The 23,549-nt window shown below is 40.9% G+C and overlaps 1 protein-coding gene across 2 annotated transcripts; it reads right to left on the bottom strand.

Moving 5' to 3' along the window:
- Nucleotides 1-6,854: 6,854 nt before the first annotated feature.
- On the bottom strand, nucleotides 6,855-19,921 carry LOC131478678 (ATP-dependent RNA helicase DDX3X-like). Of its 2 annotated transcripts, none has more exons than XM_058659263.1 (17): nucleotides 19,783-19,921; nucleotides 17,887-17,947; nucleotides 17,398-17,445; nucleotides 14,437-14,566; nucleotides 13,875-14,033; nucleotides 13,699-13,798; nucleotides 13,189-13,324; nucleotides 12,199-12,284; nucleotides 11,802-11,900; nucleotides 11,562-11,722; nucleotides 10,484-10,628; nucleotides 10,239-10,383; nucleotides 9,851-10,032; nucleotides 9,658-9,775; nucleotides 7,865-8,018; nucleotides 7,454-7,581; nucleotides 6,855-7,300 (listed from the first exon to the last, which is right to left on the bottom strand). In XM_058659263.1, the coding sequence occupies exons 1-17, from the start codon at nucleotides 19,825-19,827 to the stop codon at nucleotides 7,221-7,223; spliced, it is 1,977 nt and encodes a 658-aa protein (XP_058515246.1). In that variant the 5' UTR covers nucleotides 19,828-19,921; the 3' UTR covers nucleotides 6,855-7,220. The 2 variants fall into 2 exon arrangements, with proteins under 2 accessions (XP_058515246.1, XP_058515247.1); XM_058659264.1 differs by lacking the exon at nucleotides 19,783-19,921 and adding an exon at nucleotides 18,964-19,060.
- Between the last annotated feature and the right edge of the window lie 3,628 nt (nucleotides 19,922-23,549).

Raw genomic sequence — 23,549 nt, 5'->3', positions numbered from 1 at the left:
GATGGAAGAAGCCCAAATCTTTCCTCCCGGGATCCAAGGTCATAGGAATGATAGCCAGGAGCCCTGAGCGGTCTGCAGAAACAGAAGAACAGTAAACTTCCTTCGGGACACGGGAGAGGAGCTTTCTCTGGTCCTTGCCTGGTTCCAACTTTGGGTCCCCACCCTCTCTAGCAATGACCATCAGGGTTTCTCTGGAGTTACCACCTCTAAAAACAAAACAACAACAAAAGAATTAGAATAGTTAGAGAACAGCAGGAAAGCTTAGAACCAGACAGGAAACGGTTAGCTTTTACTCATACATACCTTACTAGGTAGGACACAAAGATTAGTTACTCCTCACTAAGGTACTGAAGATTTCTCTGCACACCCCTCCTAAAACTGTTCTGAATGTCAACTATTGACATAAGCCTTGTTAGAGTTATAAGCCAGTTTAGACTATCCTAAAATCTGTTCTGTTAAAAATTATGTTTCAACACTTTAAACTGCTAAATACTAAAACAAAGATAGACAGCTGAATAGTATCCTACAGCCATTTTAAGGTGTATAGAAGTCATTTGTATATAAAGTAAAATTGACATGTCAGTGAACTAGTCACAGCATGTGGTTAAGAACTTGTAATTTTTAACATATTGGTCACTCAATTCCATGTCAATTAATTCCATAATGTTGTAAATTGTTGCTGATGTTATGCTGGGGCTTTCAATTGATAGGGATGATACTCTGCCGGCTCTACCTTCAGACCAGAGATGGTCTCCCCAAGAAACCATTGAATTTATCTGGACAATAAGATGCTGGACTCTATGCTTGGTATATGCTTGCAAAGAACAAATCTTGACTGAATTTGAAATGTAATACTGCAACAAGGTGGAGGAATCCACCATGGGGGGAGGGTAAAAGAAGGGGTGGGGGGAATCCCAGAGCCTATGAAACTGTGTCACATAATGCAATGTAATTAATAAAAAAATGATCAATGGAAGAAAAAGAAATCCTAAAATAAAATAAGATTCATCATGACTCTCTAGAGGCGTATACATTAAGATAATTATCTGAAGAGCAAATTAATTTGGAGATTCTATGTAGCTTATTAATAAAGAATGATTGCTTTAGTTATATAACACTTGGTGAATGATACTGGGCCCGATAATATAGCTCAATAGTTGAATTCCCACCTTGCATGTACCAGTTATGGGCACCAGTTATGGGCGCCAGTTCATGTTCCGACTATCCATTTCCCATCCAGCTCCCTGCTTGTGGCCTGGGAGAGCAGTCGAGGACGGCCCAATGCTTTGGGTCTCTGCACCCGTGTGGGAGACCTGGAGGATGTTCCTGGCTCCTGGCTTCAGAAGGGTTCAACTATGGCAGTTGCAGCCACTTGGGATTGAATCAGCAGAAGGAAGATCTTCTCTTTGTCTCTTCTCCTTTCTGTTATCTAACTTTCCAATAAAAAATAAAATAAAAATCTTAGGAGAATCAAGATAGCAGAACAGGGATAGTACATGTTTAAACTGACAGAGAAATATTAGCCAATGTGGAATCAGAGAGGGCACTTTCCAGGAAACAGAAGACAGAACGACACCAGAAAGGTACTTGGAAACTGACACAAAAGCAACAGACACAATGGTGTGGTTTTGCTGTGACCAATATCCCACCAGCATTCAGTGGCTGGCAGAACTCCACCAGTAACCAGGTGGGAAGGGACTTTCACTGGGAGCTTAGGAGGTGAACCCAGACAAAGAACTGCCTGTCCTGCTGGTCTGTTTGATTTGACCAGGAGCAGAGACAGAGCAGCAGATCCCAGACGGGCAGTGCGAGAACAGGGTGGATTTCACAGCCCAGTCACTCCCTTAGTGCTGAATTGGGTGGCATATTGTTTAAAGAGGCAAAGTCTATGACAGTACTCCACATGCACTGAGCTGGGTGTGAACTCATTTCTGTCTCAGTGAACTGCAGAAACGTAGCATCCTACAGCTTACACTCAAGACAGATAGTCCTAAAACCAGGCAGATCATGAACTCTAGTAGTGGCACATCAGCTGCCATTTCTTACAGTGCAACTCAGCTCAGCGCATGGTGTTAGAGTCCGGGTGAAGGTCCCCGGACGTCAGGGTGCGAGCTAATCAACCCCCAGAGAATGACAAAGAGTCTCACTGGTAATGCAAACAGCAAACAGAGTTTATTGCGCCAGCATGCTGGGGTCAGACCGCACTTGGGGCACGCAAGTACTAATCAGTACTGTCCAGTTGCTGGTCCTCCGATAGCAGTTCTAGCAGCAGCCGTGTACTGAGGAAGATTCCTCAGTCTAATGCAGAGTAGGGGGGAGTGTTGGAGTATAGGTTAATGCTATGATAGTATATTAATATGCTAAAACAGTTTCAACAGCCACCCCGCACTGAGATTCCTCAGTATAAACAAAAAAAAAAGGGGGGAGGGAATGTTAGAGTGTAGGTAAAATGCTATTGTTGGGCAGTGTGAGATTCCTTTGTACTGAACAACTGCTACTTTGCTAGGCCAGGAGGTGCCCGGGCTTTGGGAGGATTCCACTTTGGCGATAAATCTGTTCTTTGCTGCCTTGCAACTTTGTGAAGGCAAGGGCACAGTTCTTCTCCGGTCCCAAGAACAGGAGGAAGATAAGGGTGTGAGAATGGGATGAGCCATAAAGATAGTGGGTATGGGAACGGAACAGGCTCCCTGTGCCTGAAGGCCATAAAACAATGAACATGTCTAAGGTTGTTACTTTGGATGTATTTCCCAGCCCCAAAGGGCCTAAGGAAGCTACTGTCTTAGGCTGTTCGGGGTCGGACCACCCGGCTTGGCTGGCCTGCATGCCCCAAGTGTGGTCTGACCCCAGCATGCTGGCGCAATAAACTGTTTGCTGTTTACATTACCGGCGAGACTGTTGTCATTCTCTGGGGGTTGACTAGCTCGCACCCTGACGTCCGGGGGCTTTGTCCTGGACTCTAACAATGGCACTTGTCCTACAGAGGAAATAATACCGACCTTGGCTTCATAGGGGTCAAAATAGGTCCGTGTGGCACCCAGACCTAACGTCCAACAGGTTCCGGCAAGATCAGCACCACCAACAACCTAGCTATATACGACACCTGGTGTCTCCCTAATCCTGGGACCTGCTCCAACTGGAAGTGGGAGAAAGGTTGCAGAGACAACGGTGCAGCCTCAGCACGGTATCACAGGAGGTGGAGAGTGGTGAGCCAAGAGCTGGGGCTGTGGAGACCACGGTGGAAATCTGACATAAGAACCCAGACCTGGAACTCGTTGGAGGTTGTGGCACAATAGGCTGCAAGCAAACAGTTGTGTACCAACTGCAGTAAGTAAAATCAAACTGCAGACCTGTGGGTGACACAGCTCAGAAACCTGCCCCAGGGAGAAGACTCTGCTAACCAGAAGTACAAAGACCAACAGCAAAAGAAGAGACAGAGGCACAATGAATATTACTGAAAACTCCCCTGTAAAGGAGCAAAACCCTATGCCAACCTCAGAGTTAACCGCGGAAGACATTGACAAAATGGGGGATACAGAATTCAAAACACTTATTATAAAGCTTCTTATCAACAATGAGAAGCACATAATACATGAGTTCAAGAAATTCAAGGAATTTGTCACACAGGAAATGAGTCAGACGAAAGCTGCTATATCAGAAATGAAGAATACAGTGGCACAAATTAAAAGTACAGTGGAGGGGCCCGGCGGCGTGGCCTAGCGGCTAAAGTCCTTGCCTTGAACGCCCCAGAATCCCACATGGGCGCCGGTTCTAATCCCAGCAGCCCCACTTCCCATCCAGCTCCCTGCTTGTGGCCTGGGAAAGCAGTCGAGGACGGCCCAAAGCCTTGGGACCCTGCACCCGCGTGGAAGACACGAAAGATCCTGGCTCCTTTTTATGAACTGAGTCATCTCCAGCTGTTGCAATCGTTTTGAGAGCGAACCAATGGATGATCTTCCTCCTTTTCTCTGTGTAATTCTGACTTTCTAATAAAAATTTACTCTATGTAATGACTCATTTTGACAAAGCTGAATATATACATAGCCTCATAAAGTGTAAATTGTATATTTCTAAAATCTGGTAGCATTTCCTGAAAACATTTAGAACATGTAGATCCAACAATTTCCTTTCAGAAAATGGACTTGTCTCATTGTAAAACACACTCGTGACTTTTTGGTGGACATTTGACTTAACAGTGAAGATCCCTGCGTCCTTTAATCTAATCATTCCCTGTGAGTTACCACCTTCTGGCAAAGGCAATTGTAGCTTCCTGATAATAGATTCCCTAGGAGGTCACAGGGAGACTTAAGTAGTTTACTTGCCACCAGATGGAAAATTGGGGATGAATGCCAGTCTTTTGGCAATGGAACTAGAATGAAGGCTCGCATCAGTTTTTTGAAATAATTTTACATGTAATTTGTAACATCCACAAACAAGAAGCCTGGTTTTCACCTGAAAGTTCTGAGAATAGATCTCACCCCACAAATTTAAAAGCTGTGTGATTTCACATAAGATTTGAAAAGATGCAACTTAATCTATACTACCTTACCAATATATTGCTTGCCTTCCATGATTAAGATGCTAGATGTGAAAATGATTCCATTAAAAAGTTATCAATTTATTGACAATGTACTGTTCACCCTAAGCCAGCGTAGATATATATGCCATCTCCCTATCCTAATTTATTTTGACTATCAAACACCAGCAAGTTGAACTACAGAATTCTGTAATGCTTAAACAAATATCACTCAAAACTTACTACATGACACCTTACAGAATTTCATTTGTGCTTACGTAAATCCATTTTTCTTCTGTAGGCCAACCTTAAAACATCCATTACTCAACTACCGAAAGCATAGAAATATCATGGCTTCGTAGATGTTTCACAGTTTGGTGGGGTGCTAGAAAATTTTCAGTTCTTCGGGCTAAAACTTTAAGTTTACTTCCACCTTTCTCAATTGCAAGCTTCAACTGATAGCATAAAATACTTTAACTTTTTATTTAAGTAAAACCAGAAGAACAAAGAGCAGCACATGCAGTGCTACCATCTAACACAATACAATAAGCAATTACTAAACAGTGACTTCAGGTTCTATGGTTACATTCAGCAAACTAAATTCACTTTTATTTTTTACTCCAAGTATTGCTGAGTAATTAAACTGAATGCAGAAGTCACTGAGCATGGCAATACAGAAAAACAAGCATGTTTGAGAACTGCAAATGCCAGACAATTAAACAAATCAAACACAACAAAACACGTTATTTAAATAAAATCTGAGAACCTTTGAGAATTTGTATAATTCCTATCTGCTTTCAGAAGTGTTATAAACTTGGCATGCTTTAGTTTCACATTGCTAATTTTGCTTTAAATTTTATCATAAAATTGTAGCTATGCTGCCAATTTTGGGTCTGCTTAATTTGACTCAAGTTTAATAGGACTTGACATTAAAAGCTCACACTACCCCACAATAAATTTCTTCACATATGGTGACAATCAACATTCAAGTGCCAGTGTTTGTGTACTTTTGGTCAAGTTTCATTAAACTTTCTAAGAATCACTTTTAGGCTTACAAAAATAAAAATAAATATCTGTCAAAATGCTCAATAAATATTACACAAGCAAAAAATATCTACTAAAATCTGTCATGTGCAAATAATTTTCAACAAGCAATGGTCCCAGATGAAATTTAACAAGCTGAATTTCCAAGAGACAAGTATTTGAAACTGAAAAACTTACACATAAGACAAACATGCACATACATATATAAATTCTCTGAATGTGCAATAAAATAGGTACTTTGTAAAAAGTTATGGGCAAAATGTCCAGGCGTCTAATCTATACTAATTTAAATAGCACCATAACAAATGACCTCAAAACTGTCAAGTGGTCAACTGCACCTACTTTATTAAAGTTTTAGAACAAGGCACAACACACTTGAAAATATATTGCACTTTAAGAATTCTTGCCAGCTTTTATGCTACTGTAAAACATTTTTTTAAACTGTATTCTGGCCAAAATGCACAGAATTCCAAGCAGCAGAGGCATTTTCCGTAATGGACAATGATCTTTGGCCAAATTTAGTACAAGGACTACGAATTCAATGGAAACCTACTCAACTAAAATACTGCCATAAATATTATTTTTAAAAATATCAAATTGATGCCCTTTGCAGCTTAGCATGAATTTTCAACCTGTGTGATCGCAACATTTTACTTCTGAAATTTATAAAAATTTGCAAATGTAAGCCACTTTTTTTAATGCAGCTCTACAAAGCAATGTGAATTCAAATTAACACAAAGCCTGCTGCACAGCCCTTTCTGTTCAAACCCTCTTGACCAAAAAACATTAACAGCTAGCATGCATTGAAGATCAAAATGAACCCGATCTGCAGTAAGATTTGTTGACTAACACTGTCAGCCAGACTCTCTAACATTTCCATTTTATTATGGCAGGCATTAAACATTTAAATGTTTGCTAAATTAAGACAATAGAACTTTAAACTTTTTCTGTATCAATGCGTCTATACTGCGTATCCTAGAATACTCTGCCTAAATATTAAATGAGAAATCATTGTCTATATTTGTATTAACTTTGAAGAATGGTTTCAAATATGTTTTGGGTGTATTCTTACATCCTATCTCTTCACCATTGTAATGGCTTAACTAGATGGAGGTTCTAAACTCCTTTCAAGGATAGAGTGAGCAAATCAGAACTTAATACAGTTAGCCACATTGAAAACTACTGAGTTTTAAGTTTTTTAACTCGACTTCCCAGGATCAAAACAAGGATGTCATATTTTTTTCTACTTGTGGAAAAATAATCATTAAAGTTGTATCATAACACTTATGTGCCAAGGTTGATGGTAGCCCAATTCAGTAAATTTATTTGTCAAACAACTGTTACCTTGAGTATTACTGAGCCAACAGGTATCTAAACATGGACTAAAGTTAAAAGTCACAGAACACTAACAAATGATCCTCAGTCAGTTACAAATGCAGTTTGGGATGGAACAAAGCAGGAGACGAGTTATCCAAATGACAGCAACTAAGTCTTCAAATTTCTTAACAGGGCTGCTGATTGTTCATTTCTTCCTTGTGACTTGTGAGCTCTCTTGCATTTTCATGAGAATCAGTTGGTAACATACTGCTATGTTCTTGAAGCTACACAACATAGTCTGGCTAAGGGTACGCATTAGCTTGTTTGACTTTACTGCAAAGGATTTTCAGTTGCCCCACCAGTCAACTCCTTGTGAGCTATAATTTCCTCCGTATCCATCGCTATTGTAGAAGCCTCCATAGGCACCTATTAAGAAATGTTCAGAAAGAGAAATTAAGCCATCTATCCTCAGAAATTTTCCCCTTTCTTCAGCTCTTCGATATAAATATAAAAAAAGCTTTGATTTTGTGTTCTTTAAATTAAATTCCACAGTAAATCCAAAGGAAAAATTTCTATTACCTCCGCTGTATCCTCTGTTGCTGCTGTGACCACTTCCACTGCTCCGGCTGCTGCCTGTACGACTACTGAAGCCAGAGCTGCTGGAACTACTTTGACGATAGTCTCTGGCACCAAACCCTCCACTGAATCTGTTTTAGCAACAACAAAACACACAAAAATCTTTTTTAGCGTGTCACGTGATTATAAAAATGGAATCAAGTAATTACTACTTGAATTCCCAATTCTCACATGATAAATTCAAGCTCCATTTCATCAGATTCAAATTTAGTGTTTTCATCTCCTCAGCAGTGAAGAGATGATTTATTAGCTGGCATCTTTTTTAATGATTATTCCTCATCCAAAGTTAGTATAATATCGCTGTTCAACCAACACTTTTCAATTACACAAGTGAAAACTGAAAACAATGTGTACCTCTTAGAACGTCCACGACTACCACCTTTGTAGTGGTGTTCATAAGCCATATTTTCCAACCAAGATGGAACTTCTTGTTTAGCTTCAACAAGCAGATCCAACAAATCCTTTGTGATATTTGCATTTCGTTCATTGAAGAATGAGGTAGCAAGGCCTGAATTAACAAAGGACATAAAAGGTCAGATTTAATTACAGTAACGTGTGTTTTGTCGTTAGTTTTACTCACTCCAAAAATTGCAGGACAGGCCAGAACTTAATTTAGTGGTTAGGATATTGCCTGAAATACATGTGTCCCTTCCCTTTTTTTTTTAAGATTTATTTATTTTATTACAAAGTCAGATATACAGAAAGGAGAAGACACAGAGAAGTAGATCTTCCGTCTGATGATTCACTCCCCCAAGTGAGCACAATGGCTGGTGCTGCGCCGATCCTAAGCCAGGAACCAGAAACCTCTTCCGGGTCTCCCACACGGGTGCAGTGTCCCAATGCATTGGGCCGTCCTCGACTGCTTTCCCAGGCCACAAGCAGGGAGCTGGAAGGGAAGTGGGGCTGCCGGGATTAGAACCGGCGCCCATATGGGATCCCGGGGTGTTCAAGGTGAGGACTTCAGCCGCTAGGCCACACCACCAGGCCCCATGTGTCCCTTTTAAGACTGCTTAGGTGTGTGTCCAGTTTCATTTCTAAATTAAGTTTCCTCCTAATATGCACCTCAGAGGCAAAACTGATGCTTCAAGTATTTATTACTCAAGTCCTTGTCACTATACACGAGATCCAGAATTAGATTTGACTCCGCTTCAGACAATCATCGCTCTTTAGTTAAGCATACTAGAAGAGGGTGTCTTACTCTGCCTCTCATACAAAAAAAAAAAAAACTTTATTTCACACACAAGTCAGGCCCAGCACAATAATCTAGCAGCTGAAGTCCTTGCCTTGCTATCACCAGGATCCTATATGGGCTCTGGTTTGTGTTCCCCACTCCCCCACTTTACATCCAAGTCCCTGGTGGTGGCCTGCAGACCTTGCACCTACATGAGACCTGGAAGACGCTCTTGGATCCTAGCTTCAAATGAGCCCAGTTAAGGCTGCTGCAGCCATTTGGGGAGTGAATGAGTAAATGCAGATCTTTACGTCTCTATTATAATTCTGCCTTCCCAATAAAAATAACTCATAAAAAAAAGCTTGTGGAAATATCAAATTAGAAAGTGTTATCTACCACATTCTGATAAAAATGAGAAACCCACACTGAGGTATAGTATGCATTACTTGCAAACTTTTAAAAATACACTTTTAAAGTCTGGCACGGTAGCCTAAAGGCTAAAGTCCTCGCTTTGAATGCCCCGGGATCCCATATGGGCGCCAGTTCTAATCCCGGCAGCTCCACTTCCCATCCAGCTTCCTGCTTGTGACCTGGGAAAGCAGTTGCGGACGGCCCAAAGCCTTGGGACCCTGTACCCGTGTGGGAGACCTGGAAGAGGTTCCTGGCTTCTGGCTTTGGATCAGCTCAGCTCTGGCTGTTGTGGCCGCTTGAGGAGTGAATCATCGGATGGAAGATCTTCTTCTTTCCACTGCTCTCTGTATATCCGACCTTCCAGTAAAAATAAGCCTTCAAAAAAAAAGAGTCTCTAAAATGTTAAGTAGATCCTACAGTAAAAATTTGCAATATAGAAGCCACACTTTTATATGTAATATTAAAATAATTTTTATTTGCAAAGATCTATTTTTAAGATTGTGGTCAATTCCTTCAGTAAATGCACAACTCAAAATAAGCTATCAAACTATCTACAAAGCCTTACCAAGATTTCCTACACGTCCTGTACGGCCTATACGATGTACATACTCTTCAATATCACTTGGCAAATCAAAATTGATAACATGTTTCACATTGGAAATGTCTAGCCCTCTTGCAGCCACCTAAAAAATAAGATTAATTAAAAAAAAAAGAAAAAGTATTGAAATATAATCAGCTCAAATGTTTAATATACATACAGCTGTAGCTACTAGAATTGGACTTTTCCCAGAGCGGAATTGGTGAAGAGCTTCCTCCCGATCTCTCTGTGATCGGTCTCCATGAATGCTGGTACAAGCATATCCTTCATGGTATAAAAAGTCCTCCAGGGAATCGGCACCCTTTTTGGTCTCCACGAACACTAAAGTTAATGATTCCTTTCCTGAAAAATCAGAATGTTTTCCTAGTTAGCATCATGTACTGATCTGAAAAATAACTGGTTTAATTCTTCTTGTACCTTATAAGCATACAAATTTAAAAAAGCATATTAAATTTTATTAATGATTAAAAATTGAAGGAAAGGTGGTGAGCAGAAAGAGATCAAAATATTTTTCTCACACGTTAACAGAGCATGAATAAAAATTTTACCTGTTGCATTTAAGAGATCCAGTAGAAAGGATCGTTTATCTGACTCTTCCACCCAAACTACTTTCTGAGTGATGTTCTCAGAAGTAGAACCAACTCTGCCTACCGCCAAAAAGATATATTCATCCAAGAAGTCACGGGCAAGCATCTGAAAAAGGGAAAACAATTTTTAAAATCTCATTATTTTAACAACTCTTTTATATTCAAGCACAAAGTTCCAAAGAAAAATTATTAGCATTAAACAGTACCTGTATTTCCTTAGGAAAAGTAGCACTAAACATCATGGTGTGACGAACACCTTTTGGTGGCATAGTATCTTGTTCAACTATACGACGTATCTGAGGTTCAAATCCCATATCCAGCATTCGGTCAGCTTCATCCAACACTAAATACCTGATTGAAAAACACTCAGTGAATTCTCCATTGGTTACTGGGTAAAGCACTATCAATCACATTATTATTTAGTTATTAAGTCTAATTTCTAATTTTTTTCCTGAGATTTATTTTAATTGGAAAGTCAGATACACAGAGAAGAAGAGACAGATAAAAATCTTTCTCACACTGGATTATCCCAACTAGCTACAATGGCTGGAGCTGAGCTGATCAAAATCAAGAGCCAGGAACCTCTTCCGGGTCTCCCACGTGGGTGCAGGGTCCCAAAGCCTTGGGCCGTCCTCGACTGCTTTCCCAGGCCACAAGCAGGGAGCTGGATGGGAAGTGGAGCAGCCGGGATTAGAACTGGCGTCCATTTGGGACCCTGGAGGTTGCAATGTAAGGACTCTAGCCACTACACTACTGTGCCTAAAATCTAATTTTGAATATTAATATTCAGCTATTCAAGTGAACAATACAGTCTTGTATGAACATAATTGTTCATACTGTTAATTCTTTACAACCACACAATTATCAGAACACTTAACAAAACAAAACAAACAAAAAACAACAATGGGACCAGGCATAGTAGCCTAGAGGGTAAACACCTTGCCTATCATGCACTGAAATTCCATATGGACGCCGGTTCTAATCCCGGCAGCTCCACTTCCCATCCAGCTCCCTGCTTGTGGCCTGGGAAAGCAGTCGAGGACGGCCCAAAGCCTTGGGACCCTGCACCTGCGTGGGAGACCTGGAAGAAGCTCCTGGCTTCAGATCAGCTCAGCTCCAACCATTGTGGCCACTTGGGGAGCGAATCAGTGGACGGAAGATCTTCCCCTCTGTCCCCCCTCCTCTCTGTATATCTGACTTTCCAATTAAAAAAAAATAAATCTTAGGGAAAAAAAGAAAAAATATCAATTAACAAAGATTTCATACTGAAAAATTGAAACATACTTGCAGAAATCTAGCCCAATTTTTCCTCTTTCCATCATGTCCACTAGACGTCCTGGAGTGGCTACTAGTAAGTGGCATCCACGTTCCAAATCTCGAATCTGCTGACCAATATCTGCACCACCATAAACCACGCAAGGGCGAACTCTAGATCGGTATGAAAACTAAACAAAATATTTATTAACGTTTACAATTTTTCAGCATTGTACTAGAAGAAAAGTATCTTGCCAAGACACTACTTACTTTTCTGGCTTCCTCGTAGATCTGTACTGCCAATTCTCTTGTTGGTGCTAAAACCAAAGAGATCGGGTATTGTTTGCGACGTCCATATCTTCCATTTTCCTGAGAAATACATAAAATTTTTAGCTTTATGACTTCTTTATTAAAGTGCCTGTCTGCTACCTACACAACTTCCTACAAACACCACACACTGGGGTGTAACACATAATGCTTGGTAAATCTAAGTGGATTCAGTTCCCAGCTACTGGCTGTTGTGGACCTTTCAAGAATGAACCAAGAAATAAAGCTCCCTTCTCTACTGCATCTCAAATAACTACATGGGGAAAACAAAGTTAGCTATGCCTAAAAATAATAGGTATTTACAAAATTTGAATTTCCTATTGAGTAAGAAAATTTTTACCTTCACAGCCTTTAGAGCTTCACCTGGACCATCTGTATATATCTGACTCAGAATAGGCAGAAGAAACGCTGCAGTTTTTCCAGACCCTGGTTAAGGAAATGTTTAACTGTTAATGACAGTGAATAAAAATCAAGTATCTCATATGCCCTATGCCTTCCTACTGAAATTTTTGTATCCTATCTATATGGGTCTATGCAAGTCAGTGTCTTTAGCAATCTTGATATATAAAGGAATAAATGGGTATAAATATTTCAGCAAAACATGAAAACTAAGCAAGTGTTGGTTTTGCTTTGTTATATACAATACACAATTTTATTTCTTAATAAAGCTGTATTAATTAGAAAATAATTGAAGCCACATTCTTTTTCTTTACTTTTTTCGGAAACCATATTATATTATTTCAAAAAAAGACATTTGTCAAATTCAATATTCTCCGTTTCATTATATCAGGATGTCAATCTAGACAGGACTCCCAAAGACACCCTGATGAAAACCCTAGTTTGATCCCTAGGGTTCAATGGCAAAACTGACAGAATTCAGCTACCTCAAAAGTATCTTCAATACAGAAATCTTGCTTCCTTAACACTTTTGTAGTAAGCCCAATTAAAGTATTCATTTTCGGGGCCTGGCGACATGGCCTAGCAGCTAAAGTCCTTACCGTGAACGCCCCGGGATCCCATATGGGCGCCGGTTCTAATCCCGGCTGCTCCACTTCCCATCCAGCTCCCTGCTTGTGGCCTGGGAAAGCAGTCGAGGACGGCCCAAAGCCTTGGGACCCTGCACCCGCGTGGGAGACCCGGAAGAAGTTCTTGGCTCCTGGTTTTGGTTCGGCACAGTACTAGCCATTGCACTCACTTGGGGAGTGAATCATCAGACAGAAGATCTTCCTCTCTGTCTCTGCTCCTCTCTGTATATCTGACTTTGTAATAAAAATAAATCTTAAAAAAAAAAAAGTATTCTTCATTTTCACTCTTTATCAAGCGAGCTCACCTGTTTGAGCACAAGCCATTAAGTCTCTTTTTTCTTTGATAATGGGAATGGCATGTTTTTGCACTGGAGTAGGACGAGAGTAACGGGTAAGCTCAATATTCCCCATGATAATCTCTCCCATTTCAACATCACTGAACTGTTAAGAAATTTAAACAAGTTAATCAAATACAAGGAAAGAGAATTGCTTTCTATAGTCACTAAAAATAGGGTCAAGCACAATGATGGCATCTCATAGTTACTGATTCCACTGCCGCACCACTTCTGATCTAGTTCTCTGCTTATAGTCTAACAAAGCAGAGGCTGTCTCAAGTCTCCAGGACTGCACACTAACATGGAAGACCTGGAAGAAGCTCCTGGCTCCTTACTGGCCTAGGTACAGCTGTTGCAGCCATTTAGCAAGTAAGCTAGCAGATGAAGAGTTCCCTCTTTCTGTATCTATCCAATTTGCCTTTTAAATAAAAACAATTAATTCTTAGAACAAGCAAACAAATGTCTTTGGTAAAAACTTACACTTTCTATATGTGGAGGACAGTTATTGCCGGTTGCTTCTACTGGTATATCATCATATTTCTCAAAGTTTATTCCAGTGTTTCCTCCAGAAAACAGTTCCCTGAAGTCAAATAATTATTACATATTATGTAGGATATTAAGTATTCTAACAGTTAAAGTACATTTCAGCAACTTACTGTTCTAAGCGTTCACTTGGTGGAAGTGGTTTTGACCAATCATCGTCATCTGATTTGTCACACCAACGACTGTGGCCACTACGTTCAAATTTGCTAAAGCCAGTTCTATCACCACGGCTGCCAATACCATCATAGTCACTCCGTCCACGATCTTCAAATCTGAACAGCACAATCAGAATGCTTTTTAGTCAGTACTATTAGTGAAATTCAGAATAAAGAAAAACTTTTACATGTGAAAAAATACAAGGATTTAAATACAGCCATGACATCATGATCAAGGCATCAGATCAATAATAAAAATGCGTAAGTACTAAGTGTACAGGTATCTTTTATCTATTTTCATATTCTGTCAAATTTAATTATTAAATACATAATTTAAGACTATTATTAGGTAAGAAATCTAATAGGCAATAAGAGAATGGTGTTTGACAGATGATCAATTAAAGAAAAAAAAGCTTACCAACCCAAAAATCCAAAAAGATTGAGAACTTGAAACATTAAAAAAATGAAGACTTACCAACTTAGAATTCTAAATTGCTTCTGTATACACACAAGAATTTACCTTCCCCTTGATCCACTCCCACGGTCACTGAAGTAACTGGACTTTCCTCTTGAATCACGAGACCCAAAACTGCTGTATGCATCCTTATCTTTAGAAGAACTCCAGCCTGAACTGTCCTTATCATAAAATCCTTCAATAGAACACCAAAAGTTAAACCTTGCTGCCGTCTTAAGTATAACCAAGTACACAGCATTCTTTAATCTTATTTTTGTGTTCTTAAGGTCAGTGGAACCACAGAATTTTTAATCATCAACAGAAATTATTTTGAGCAAGAAAAACCATCTCACTGCATAAAAGCAGGCTGAATAAGCATCATTTCGATGCGATAAAAAGCTTATCCTAACCAAATAGTACTAACACTTCAGTTTCCATTTGCTTCAACAGTATAAGCTGCACTCAAAATACAAGCATACTCTATTTTGATTAGACTGTTTAGAAACAAATCAAAAAAATAAACTAGGACATTAAGAACTTAAGTGACTCCATGAAATTTGAGCTCAAAGGAAGTTGCGCAGGGCTAGTTATGTCACTAACTTCTAGTTATGTCTATCCCTACAGAAAAATAAACATGAACAATTTGGTATAAAAACTTGGTTGCGGGCCCGTCGGCATGGCCTAGCGGCTAAAGTCCTCGCCTTGAAAGCGCCGGGATCCCATATGGGCGCCGGTTCTAATCCCGGCAGCTCCACTTCCCATCCAGCTCCCTGCTTGTGTCCTGGGAAAGCAGTGGAGGACGGCCCAATGCATTGGGACCCTGCACCCGTGTGGGAGACCCGGAAGAGGTTCCTGGCTCCTGGCTTCAGATCGGTGCAGCACCGGCCGTTGCGGCTCACTTGGGGAGTGAATCATTGGACGGAAGATCTTCCTCTCTGTCTCTCCTGTCTGTATATCTGACTTTGCAGTAAAAATAAATAAATCTTTAAAAACAAAAAAACTCAATACTTCTCTAAACCCTCTTATCCGTCTCTTTTTGCTTATCTATTCCATGACCTTGTTTTCCTTCACAAATTTGAGGTCATTCTTTTTGGGAAATATACAAATTCCAAATTAATACCCCTTGGGTTGCAGTATCTGCTTTGCACAAGAGAAGCTGAGTTCAAGTTAGCTTCAGTCTTGGTCCATGCCAATGTATATACTGAGTTAGCAACTGATGGTTCCAGTAGGCGAGTTTCTGCCACCCATCTGAAAGTTCTAGTCCAAGTTCACACCTTTTCCTTTTGACATTGCAAAACCACAAGTGTTGGGAACTAAACCAGAGCAGTGAGGGCTGGATGGTTGAGTTGGTTAGATAGAACTAAGCTTTAATACCCATTGACACGTACAAGAGCCAAATGGGATGGGGGACAGACTGGTCTTCTGCTACACATACTGGCAAACCAGGGTAGGGGGCGGGCCTGGTGGGGGTTATTGTGGGTCGCCCCGACTAGGCTGCAGCTCCCAGGTTGATGTAAGGGCCGAACCAGACTGGACTGCAACACCCATTGGTTCCAGTGCAACTCGGGACTGAAAACAGAACCAACCCAGCAATTGCAACCACCAGCTGATCGGGGTGATGGACTGTGCCGGGCCCTGTGCTTGCTAGAACATACAAGAATCTAGTCTGGGAACACCTCAAAGTTTCTTTGGAGATCTCCCCAATCAAACTGCTGGACTCAGAACTCTAACCAAGAAAAGACAGAAGACAGAGCAGATCAATCATTCATCTCAGCTATATGTTGGCAGGGATATATGGGGCAAACGGAGACTTTATGATGGACCATATCAATCAGTGGACGACCTCATCGAGCGAAACTGGCAGTGATTCATAACTGGTGAACTATTAACACCACTCGAGCACATATCTCAGAGCATGCCCCACATCCGGGACTCGGGGTGGGCGGGAAACCGGGTGGGGCTTCTCCCTCAATATCCCCCTTTACCTCAGATACATGATGGAAACAATATGGACATAATAGTATTACCCACTTTCCTATCCCCCTGAACCTTTTTTTTTTCTTTTCTTCCTTTTCCTTTAACTGTAATTAACTATGTAAAGATTGTCAACAACAACACAATAAAGAGAAAAATTAATTAAAAAAAAAAAGATTTATTCATTTTATTACAGCCAGATATACACAGAGGAGGAGAGACAGAGAGGAAGATCTTCCATCTGATGATTCACTCCCCAAGTGACCACAACGGGCCGGTGAGCGCCGATCTGAAGCCGGGAACCAGGAATCTCTTCCAGGTCTCCCATGCAGGTGCAGGGTCCCAAGGCTTTGGGCCATCCTCGACTGCTTTCCCAGGCCACAAGCAGGGAGCTGGATGGGAAGTGGAGCGGCCGGGATTAGAACCGGCGCCCACATGGGATCCCGGGACTTTCAAGGCGAGGACTTTAGCCACTAGGCCACGCCGCCGGACCCGATATACAATCTTATAAGTGAAAACACCACATGTGTCAGAATTTTTAAATTAAGCATTTCAGGGAAACCACTAAAAAAACCAAGCAGTCAAGGACGGCCCAAAGCCTTGGGACCCTGCACCTGCGTGGGAGACCTGGAAGAGGCTCCTGGCTCCTGGCTTCGGATCGGCACGTTCGGCCTGTTGCGGCTCACCTGGGGATTGAATCATCGGACGGAAGATCTTCCTCTCTGTCTCTCCTGCTCTCTGTATATCTGGCTGTAATAAAATGAATAAATCTTTAAAAAAAAAAAAAAACCACATCTATCAATGTTTACAAGGCACTACAGTAATAAAACAACAAAACTCAAGTTTTTCACAATCGAAAGAAACAAGAATTATTCATTACTGTCTATCACATTAACACTTCCAAAGTTAGTAAGTGCTAGGTTCCAAAGAAATGTCTACAAGAAGCACTGGAGAAATAAAGTGCTAAAATTTCTGAAAAATATTTTTCCTAAGGTTTAATTCCTTTTGGGAATAAAAGTGAGATTATGAGTGCTTTTTTTTTGAATGACATACCTTTAGAAGCTTCTCTGTTCCGCAAGTGAGGAGGTATATAGCGCCCTTCTATAAAAGAAAAAGGAGAAGGAACTTGGAAAACTACTACAAGCTGAAGGAGTTTTCAAGCTCAATTTAAATACAAACTTACTGTTTCACCAATCTAACATTTTCTTCAAACAAAAACTAAGTTTGTAAATAAATTCAGACCCCTGGATCACAAGAATAAAGACATTCCAATAGTTCAGTAGTTACTAGGCATAACTTAAAATGTCCTAAGTGGTTTATGTAAAGAAACATTTATTAACATTAAATAAAACCATTATTTTAACAGAACAGCCTGTAAAAAAAGAGTTATGAGAGAATATATACTAACTAAATCCAAACAGGTCATTACGTGTTTATGTTCAATTTAGCAGGAAAAAAATGTTTAACTTAAATCTAATTATGTGTCACAACCTAGTAATAATGTAATAAAGCTTTTTTGTATATTTAAAACTTTTTACTTACTGCTTGCAGTACTTCCTCCTGCAGTCTGAGAACCAGAAGCATTCAGGTCTAGACCAGCCAACTGGAAAAAAGTTATCAATAATTCTTATCCTTGTCATTAGAACCCTCCTAGTTTACAAAGCATGATATGCTCAAGGAGCACCCGGAGGTCACAAACATCTCTGTGAAATGTAATTTATCCAATCTAAGCAGACGTTATAACCTCTGTAAAAGTTCTTTACCCAACTGAATTGATGGAAATTCCGTAATCTAAATATTAAAGTGAGCGATACACAAGAAAAATAAAATTTTTATCTGTTTGTAGGATGAACTGGAATACTGGTAAGTGTAAATAAAGGCTAATTGTATAATTATAAATAACAAATACACAATATAGAACTATATAACTACAACACATTAAGCATTAAGTATTATCACTTCAAATTCCTAAAGCTAGGTCATTTAACACATAAGGCTAGCAATGTAAGGAATATATCATCTATGAAGGCTAAAAAAATGATATGAAATATATGAAGGGAGAAAAATTATATTTTACATTTCTATTCCATAAATTTGAGTAAGTAAAAATGTATTAAAGATAGAGGCCGAGGAAGCCTGTTTGAAGTTACAATGAAATTTTGGTCTAAGATTGGTACGGATAATAGGTTCATTACGACTGTAGTTCTTAATATGCACGTGATGTACTAGTCACAGGAGGTAGAGATCAGGGCAAGTTACATAGTTCGTAGCACGGGATAGTTTTCACTCCTAAAAGCTCCAAACGCATTGAGTCGTATGGAATTTCGTTACCGAGGGTACGACGCCGGTAAAACTTGTTAAAAGCAGGTTATATCTGATAGGCTCAACCATACAGAGGAATTACGGTACTAACATTAAAAAACAAGAAGTTATTGTGTTTCCGCATCTTCCTGTTTACAAACACCAAAGTATGTGTCCAACGAACAAAGCGGCTTTAGTTTATGGTGACCGACTGGGGATCAAATTCTCAATTTAACGAGACAAAACGCACTTTTACCGCACAATTACGAATCTAAGTTGTTCGGTGGGTGGAAACTATCACAACCCTTAGTTTCTAACCTCACAGATGTCGTCTTGCTGGCTTCCACTGTCCATTATCTCCAGATACGGCTCAACGGAAACATGCGGCGGCCATTCCTCCTTTACTCTGCCGTGGTCGGCTTACCTGCCTCCCTCCTCCCCCTAGCATCTGCTTCCGGTTGTTCTGCGTCACAAAACTTTCCACTCCGGAAGCACCGCCGCGTCACCGTCCTCCCAACGTCTACTACCGGGGCGGGGCAGTAGGGAAGGAACGACCATTTAAGAAACTACAAGCGGCTTGTTTGTGCCCTATCATTACCAAGGCTTTTTTTTTTTTCACTTCTCTGCTCTCGCGCTAGTACTAAAAGAAACAGCGACGCCATTTCTCCTCTGGTTACGCTATTTCCAAAATCCCGAGCTTTATTACTTTTCCGCATAAACACCAAGAAACATGTAGAACTTATTTCAGTCTCGTTAAACACAAACTCGTCAAAAATAGGAGAAACAAAAGAAGCCCCAGTTACAGAAAACGTTACTGACAAGCAGCAGAGACTTGCGCATGCGCATTCAGAGCGCGGCGCATGCACAAAAGCCGCTATGGCGCGCGGCCGGTACAATTCAATTGTCCGCAAGCGGAACACACGTGATAAACGTTACAGATAACGGTCATTACCTGCCCCTGAAACCCCCTCGGAATATAATTCTTCTCCTTTTCCCCCGTCCCGCACCGCAAAGACAATCCCAACATAAGTCACGCTTACCACCAGGATACTAACTGATTAGTATGCTGCTGCAACCGAACATAACACACTAAAGGTACTCTTGAAAGAAAACACCCATGCGGTGATTACAACTAACCTGCTCGTCCAGTTCGAGCGTATTTCCCAGTGCCACATGACTCATTCCTGAAAACAGGCGACAACAGGTACTACACTCAAAGGATAAAGAGCCCTAATAATAGGCTCTAGGCGGTGTAAAATGTACACCTCGGTCGTAATATATGGTTTCCTAAGGTATTACGTCAGCACGCAATGCGCACGTTCTCATTCCCGACTGCTATGCCCCTCCCTCTCTTCAACTCCCTGGCAGCCACAGTTAATTCACCTTCTGCAGAGCTCGCTGCTTTAGTCGTAAGATCGCGGTACTTTACATCTGCCCCAAACCCACTGAAAATAATTACAAAGTTAACTTCTCTCCTTGCATTGCCAATACATTCACTTGTGCACACTAACAACCAATTGTTTTTGCTGCTTTTCTCAAATTGATAAACAATATGCAATCCATGCGCCTTTTGTTTCCAACCCTTTCCCTGACTTCTCTATTTTGCTTCCTCCTTCCCGCCTTATTTTTTCAATTAGCCCTATAACAAACTAACACTTTTCTGCTCTAAGTAGCTCTTGCTGTCTTTTGTGCAACTTCACAGTACAAAAACTTCCAGAAAATCATAAAATCATCACAGTTAACATGTCAGAAATTCTGCTCCTTCTGCAGAACATTCATTGGCACCTACACGTTAGAATCATGAAACTACACGCAAAAGGGCCCGGCGGCGTGGCCTAGCGGCTAAAGTCCTCCCCTTGAAAGCCCCGGGATCCCATATGGGCACCGGTTCTAATCCCGCCAGCTCCACTTCCCAGGTTCCCGGCTTCGGATCGGCGCGCAGTGGCCCGTTGTGGTCACTTGGGGAATGAATCATCGGATGGAAGATCTTCCTCTCTGTCTCTCCTCCTCTGTGTATATCTGGCTGTAATAAAATGAATAAATCTTTAAAAAAAAAACTACACGCAAAAGATGAACTCTGGAACAGACCGTACAAAAAAACAAAGCAACACTAAAACGTTTTGCATTGCTGTCAGCTGAAAGTAGCTTACGTTGCCACGGCTAAATACCAATATTACATCCCTAAGCTTTGGGGTCTCCTTTCATGCACTTCATCAACGTGCACTCTACAGCACTTGCAGTGACTAAACACTTATAGTGAATAACACCACAGACAACACACTTTAAGGGAAACTGCACATATTCACGCTCTCATTGTATTTGCTTTGAAGTTGCTACCATACTTTCTCTTATTCTGATTACTGATATTAAAAAAAAAAGATTGGAAATGCCTAATAATGAAAATTTAACTTTTTTGAAAAGATGTATTTATTTTATTAGAAGGACAAATACACAGAACAAGACCTAAAAGCCCATCATGATAGTCTGGTTAAAGTCCTCGCCTTGCGTGCACCAGGATCCCATATGGGCGCCGGTTCTAATCCCGGCAGCTCCACTTCCCATCCAGCTCCCTGCTTGTGGCCTGGGAAAGCAGTCCAGGACAGGCAAAAGCCTTGGAATCCTGCACACGTGTAGGAGACCTGGAGGAAGTTCCTGGTTCCTGGCTTCAGATCAGCTATTTACTAGCAGTTGTGGCCACTTGCATGGACCTGGATAGGAAGTGGGCTGCCAATATTAGAAATGCCGCCTATATGAGATCCTGACACATGCAAACCAGGCCCCATGAATGAATGTTGACTCTTTTTTTTTTTAAGATTTACTTATTTTTATTGCAAAATCACTTATACAAAGAGGAGCAAAGACAGAGAGGAAGATCTTCCATCCAATGATTCACTCCCCAAGTGACCACAGTGGCTGGAGCTGAACTGATCCAAAGCCATCAGCCAGGAGACTCTTATTGGCGTTCCGTTTGGAAGCAGGGTCCCAAGGCTTTGGGCCGTCCTCGACTGCTTTCCCAGGCCACAAGCAGGGAGCTGGATGGGAACTGGAGCTGCCGGGATTAGAACCGGCGCCCATATGGGATCCCAGGGCTTTCAAGGCGAGGACTTTAGCTGCTAGGCCATGCCACCGGGCCCCAATTACTTCTTTTTTTTTTTTTTTTTTTTTTTTTGAGGATTTATTTATTTTTATTACAAAGTCAGATATACAGAGAGGAGGAGGAGAGACAGAGAGGAAGATCCTCCATCCGATGATTCACTCCCCAAGTGAGCCGCAATGGCCGGTGCTTCACCAATCCGAAGCCAGGAACCTGGAACCTCTTCCAGGTCTCCCACGATGCGGGTGCAGGGTCCCAAGGCTTTGGGCCGTCCTCCACTGCTTTCCCAGGCCACAAGCAGGGAGCTGGATGGTAAGTGGAGCTGCCGGGATTAGAACTGGCGCCCATATGGGATCCCGGGGCTTTCAAGCAAGGACTTTAGCTGCTAGGCCATGCTGCCAGGCTCTGAAATACAATTCTTCTGCAGTCCAGAAATGCTGAAATTTCTGTTTACTTGGTAGTACATAATAGTCAGACAGAATGTTTCAGTGTGTCTAGATGATTTTTTCAAGGAATATGACCATTTGTATGTGTCTTGTCTAGGTTTATCAAGCTTCCTTTCTGTTCAAGATTTTAAGTGAGGCTTCAAATGTCGTCATAAATATAATATATTCGAGTCAAGGTACAATACTAAATTATGATAGTAGGATAACACTAAGTTTATATTGAACTACCCCAGATGAAAGCTAATGTGATTAGGTGGTTTCCATTATTTAGTAAATGTTTGCACAATCATTATCCTATACCTTCTTTTAATTCTCCTGCTAAAAGCAAGGTAATACAGTGTAAAACTAACTACAACACTACTTTTTTCCTAGTGCTCCTGAGTCATTTCCTTTGTCTTAGATTATAGAGATCTAAGAGGATTCACCAAATACATTTTCTCTGCTGATGTTCCTCAGAGCCTCAGACAGAAGAGTGGACAACATGTCCAGGTGTACATGGAGGACATGGCATTCCATCGGAACCTGTAGAGGACACCCAGTACCACAACAGAAGATGAAGGACAGACAAGTTGACCATATACCCCACCCCCATGTTGGCAGTGAAAATCTGGGCAAATGGAGACGCTAAGGTGGACTATGTCAGCCAGTGGATTCTGGAGAGATTTCATCGTGCTTGGAATGGCGAGATTGGCAGTAAATCAGAACAGCTGAACTCATAAAAACAATTGAATAGTGCCCTCAGAGCATGCCCCACATTAGCGACCCTGGGATGGTTGGGAGGCTGGGTGTGGCTTCTCCTCTGTCTCTCCCCTTCTCCATAGATACAGGAAGGAAAAGAAAAGAAAATGTGGAAACAATGGTCTTACCTACCTTCATGTAGCCTTTGACCCTTTCAGACACAATCAACTACGTAAATATCATCAAAAGAGAAAAATTTTAATTAAAAAGTAAAAAGACCCAATCAGAGATTAAAGGAGATGTTATAATTGATACTACAGAAATAGTAGAGCACCAGTAATTATTACAAGGAGCTATCTGCCAACATTGTGGAAACTATAAAAGAAATGGATACATTTCTGGACACCTGCAATCTACCTAAGTTGTGTCATGAGGACTAGAAAATCTATAAAGTCCAATATATGATGGAAATTATTTAAGTAATAAAGACCTGCGCCCATATGGGATCCCAGTTCATTCAAGGCAAGGACTTTAGCCACTAGGCCACTATGCTGTGCCCTTGGTATGTTTTATTGGAATGTTTTAAATATTAAAAAACTATTTAGGATATTGCTTGAGTTTAATTTTTCAACCTGAATTGAAATGCTGTTCAGGTTTAACTTATTGCTTTATTAAGTTGGATACTA

Source organism: Ochotona princeps, chromosome Y (assembly GCF_030435755.1).
Source record: "Ochotona princeps isolate mOchPri1 chromosome Y, mOchPri1.hap1, whole genome shotgun sequence".
Taxonomy (NCBI): domain Eukaryota; kingdom Metazoa; phylum Chordata; class Mammalia; order Lagomorpha; family Ochotonidae; genus Ochotona; species Ochotona princeps.
This window is presented reverse-complemented; position numbering and strand designations above follow the sequence as displayed.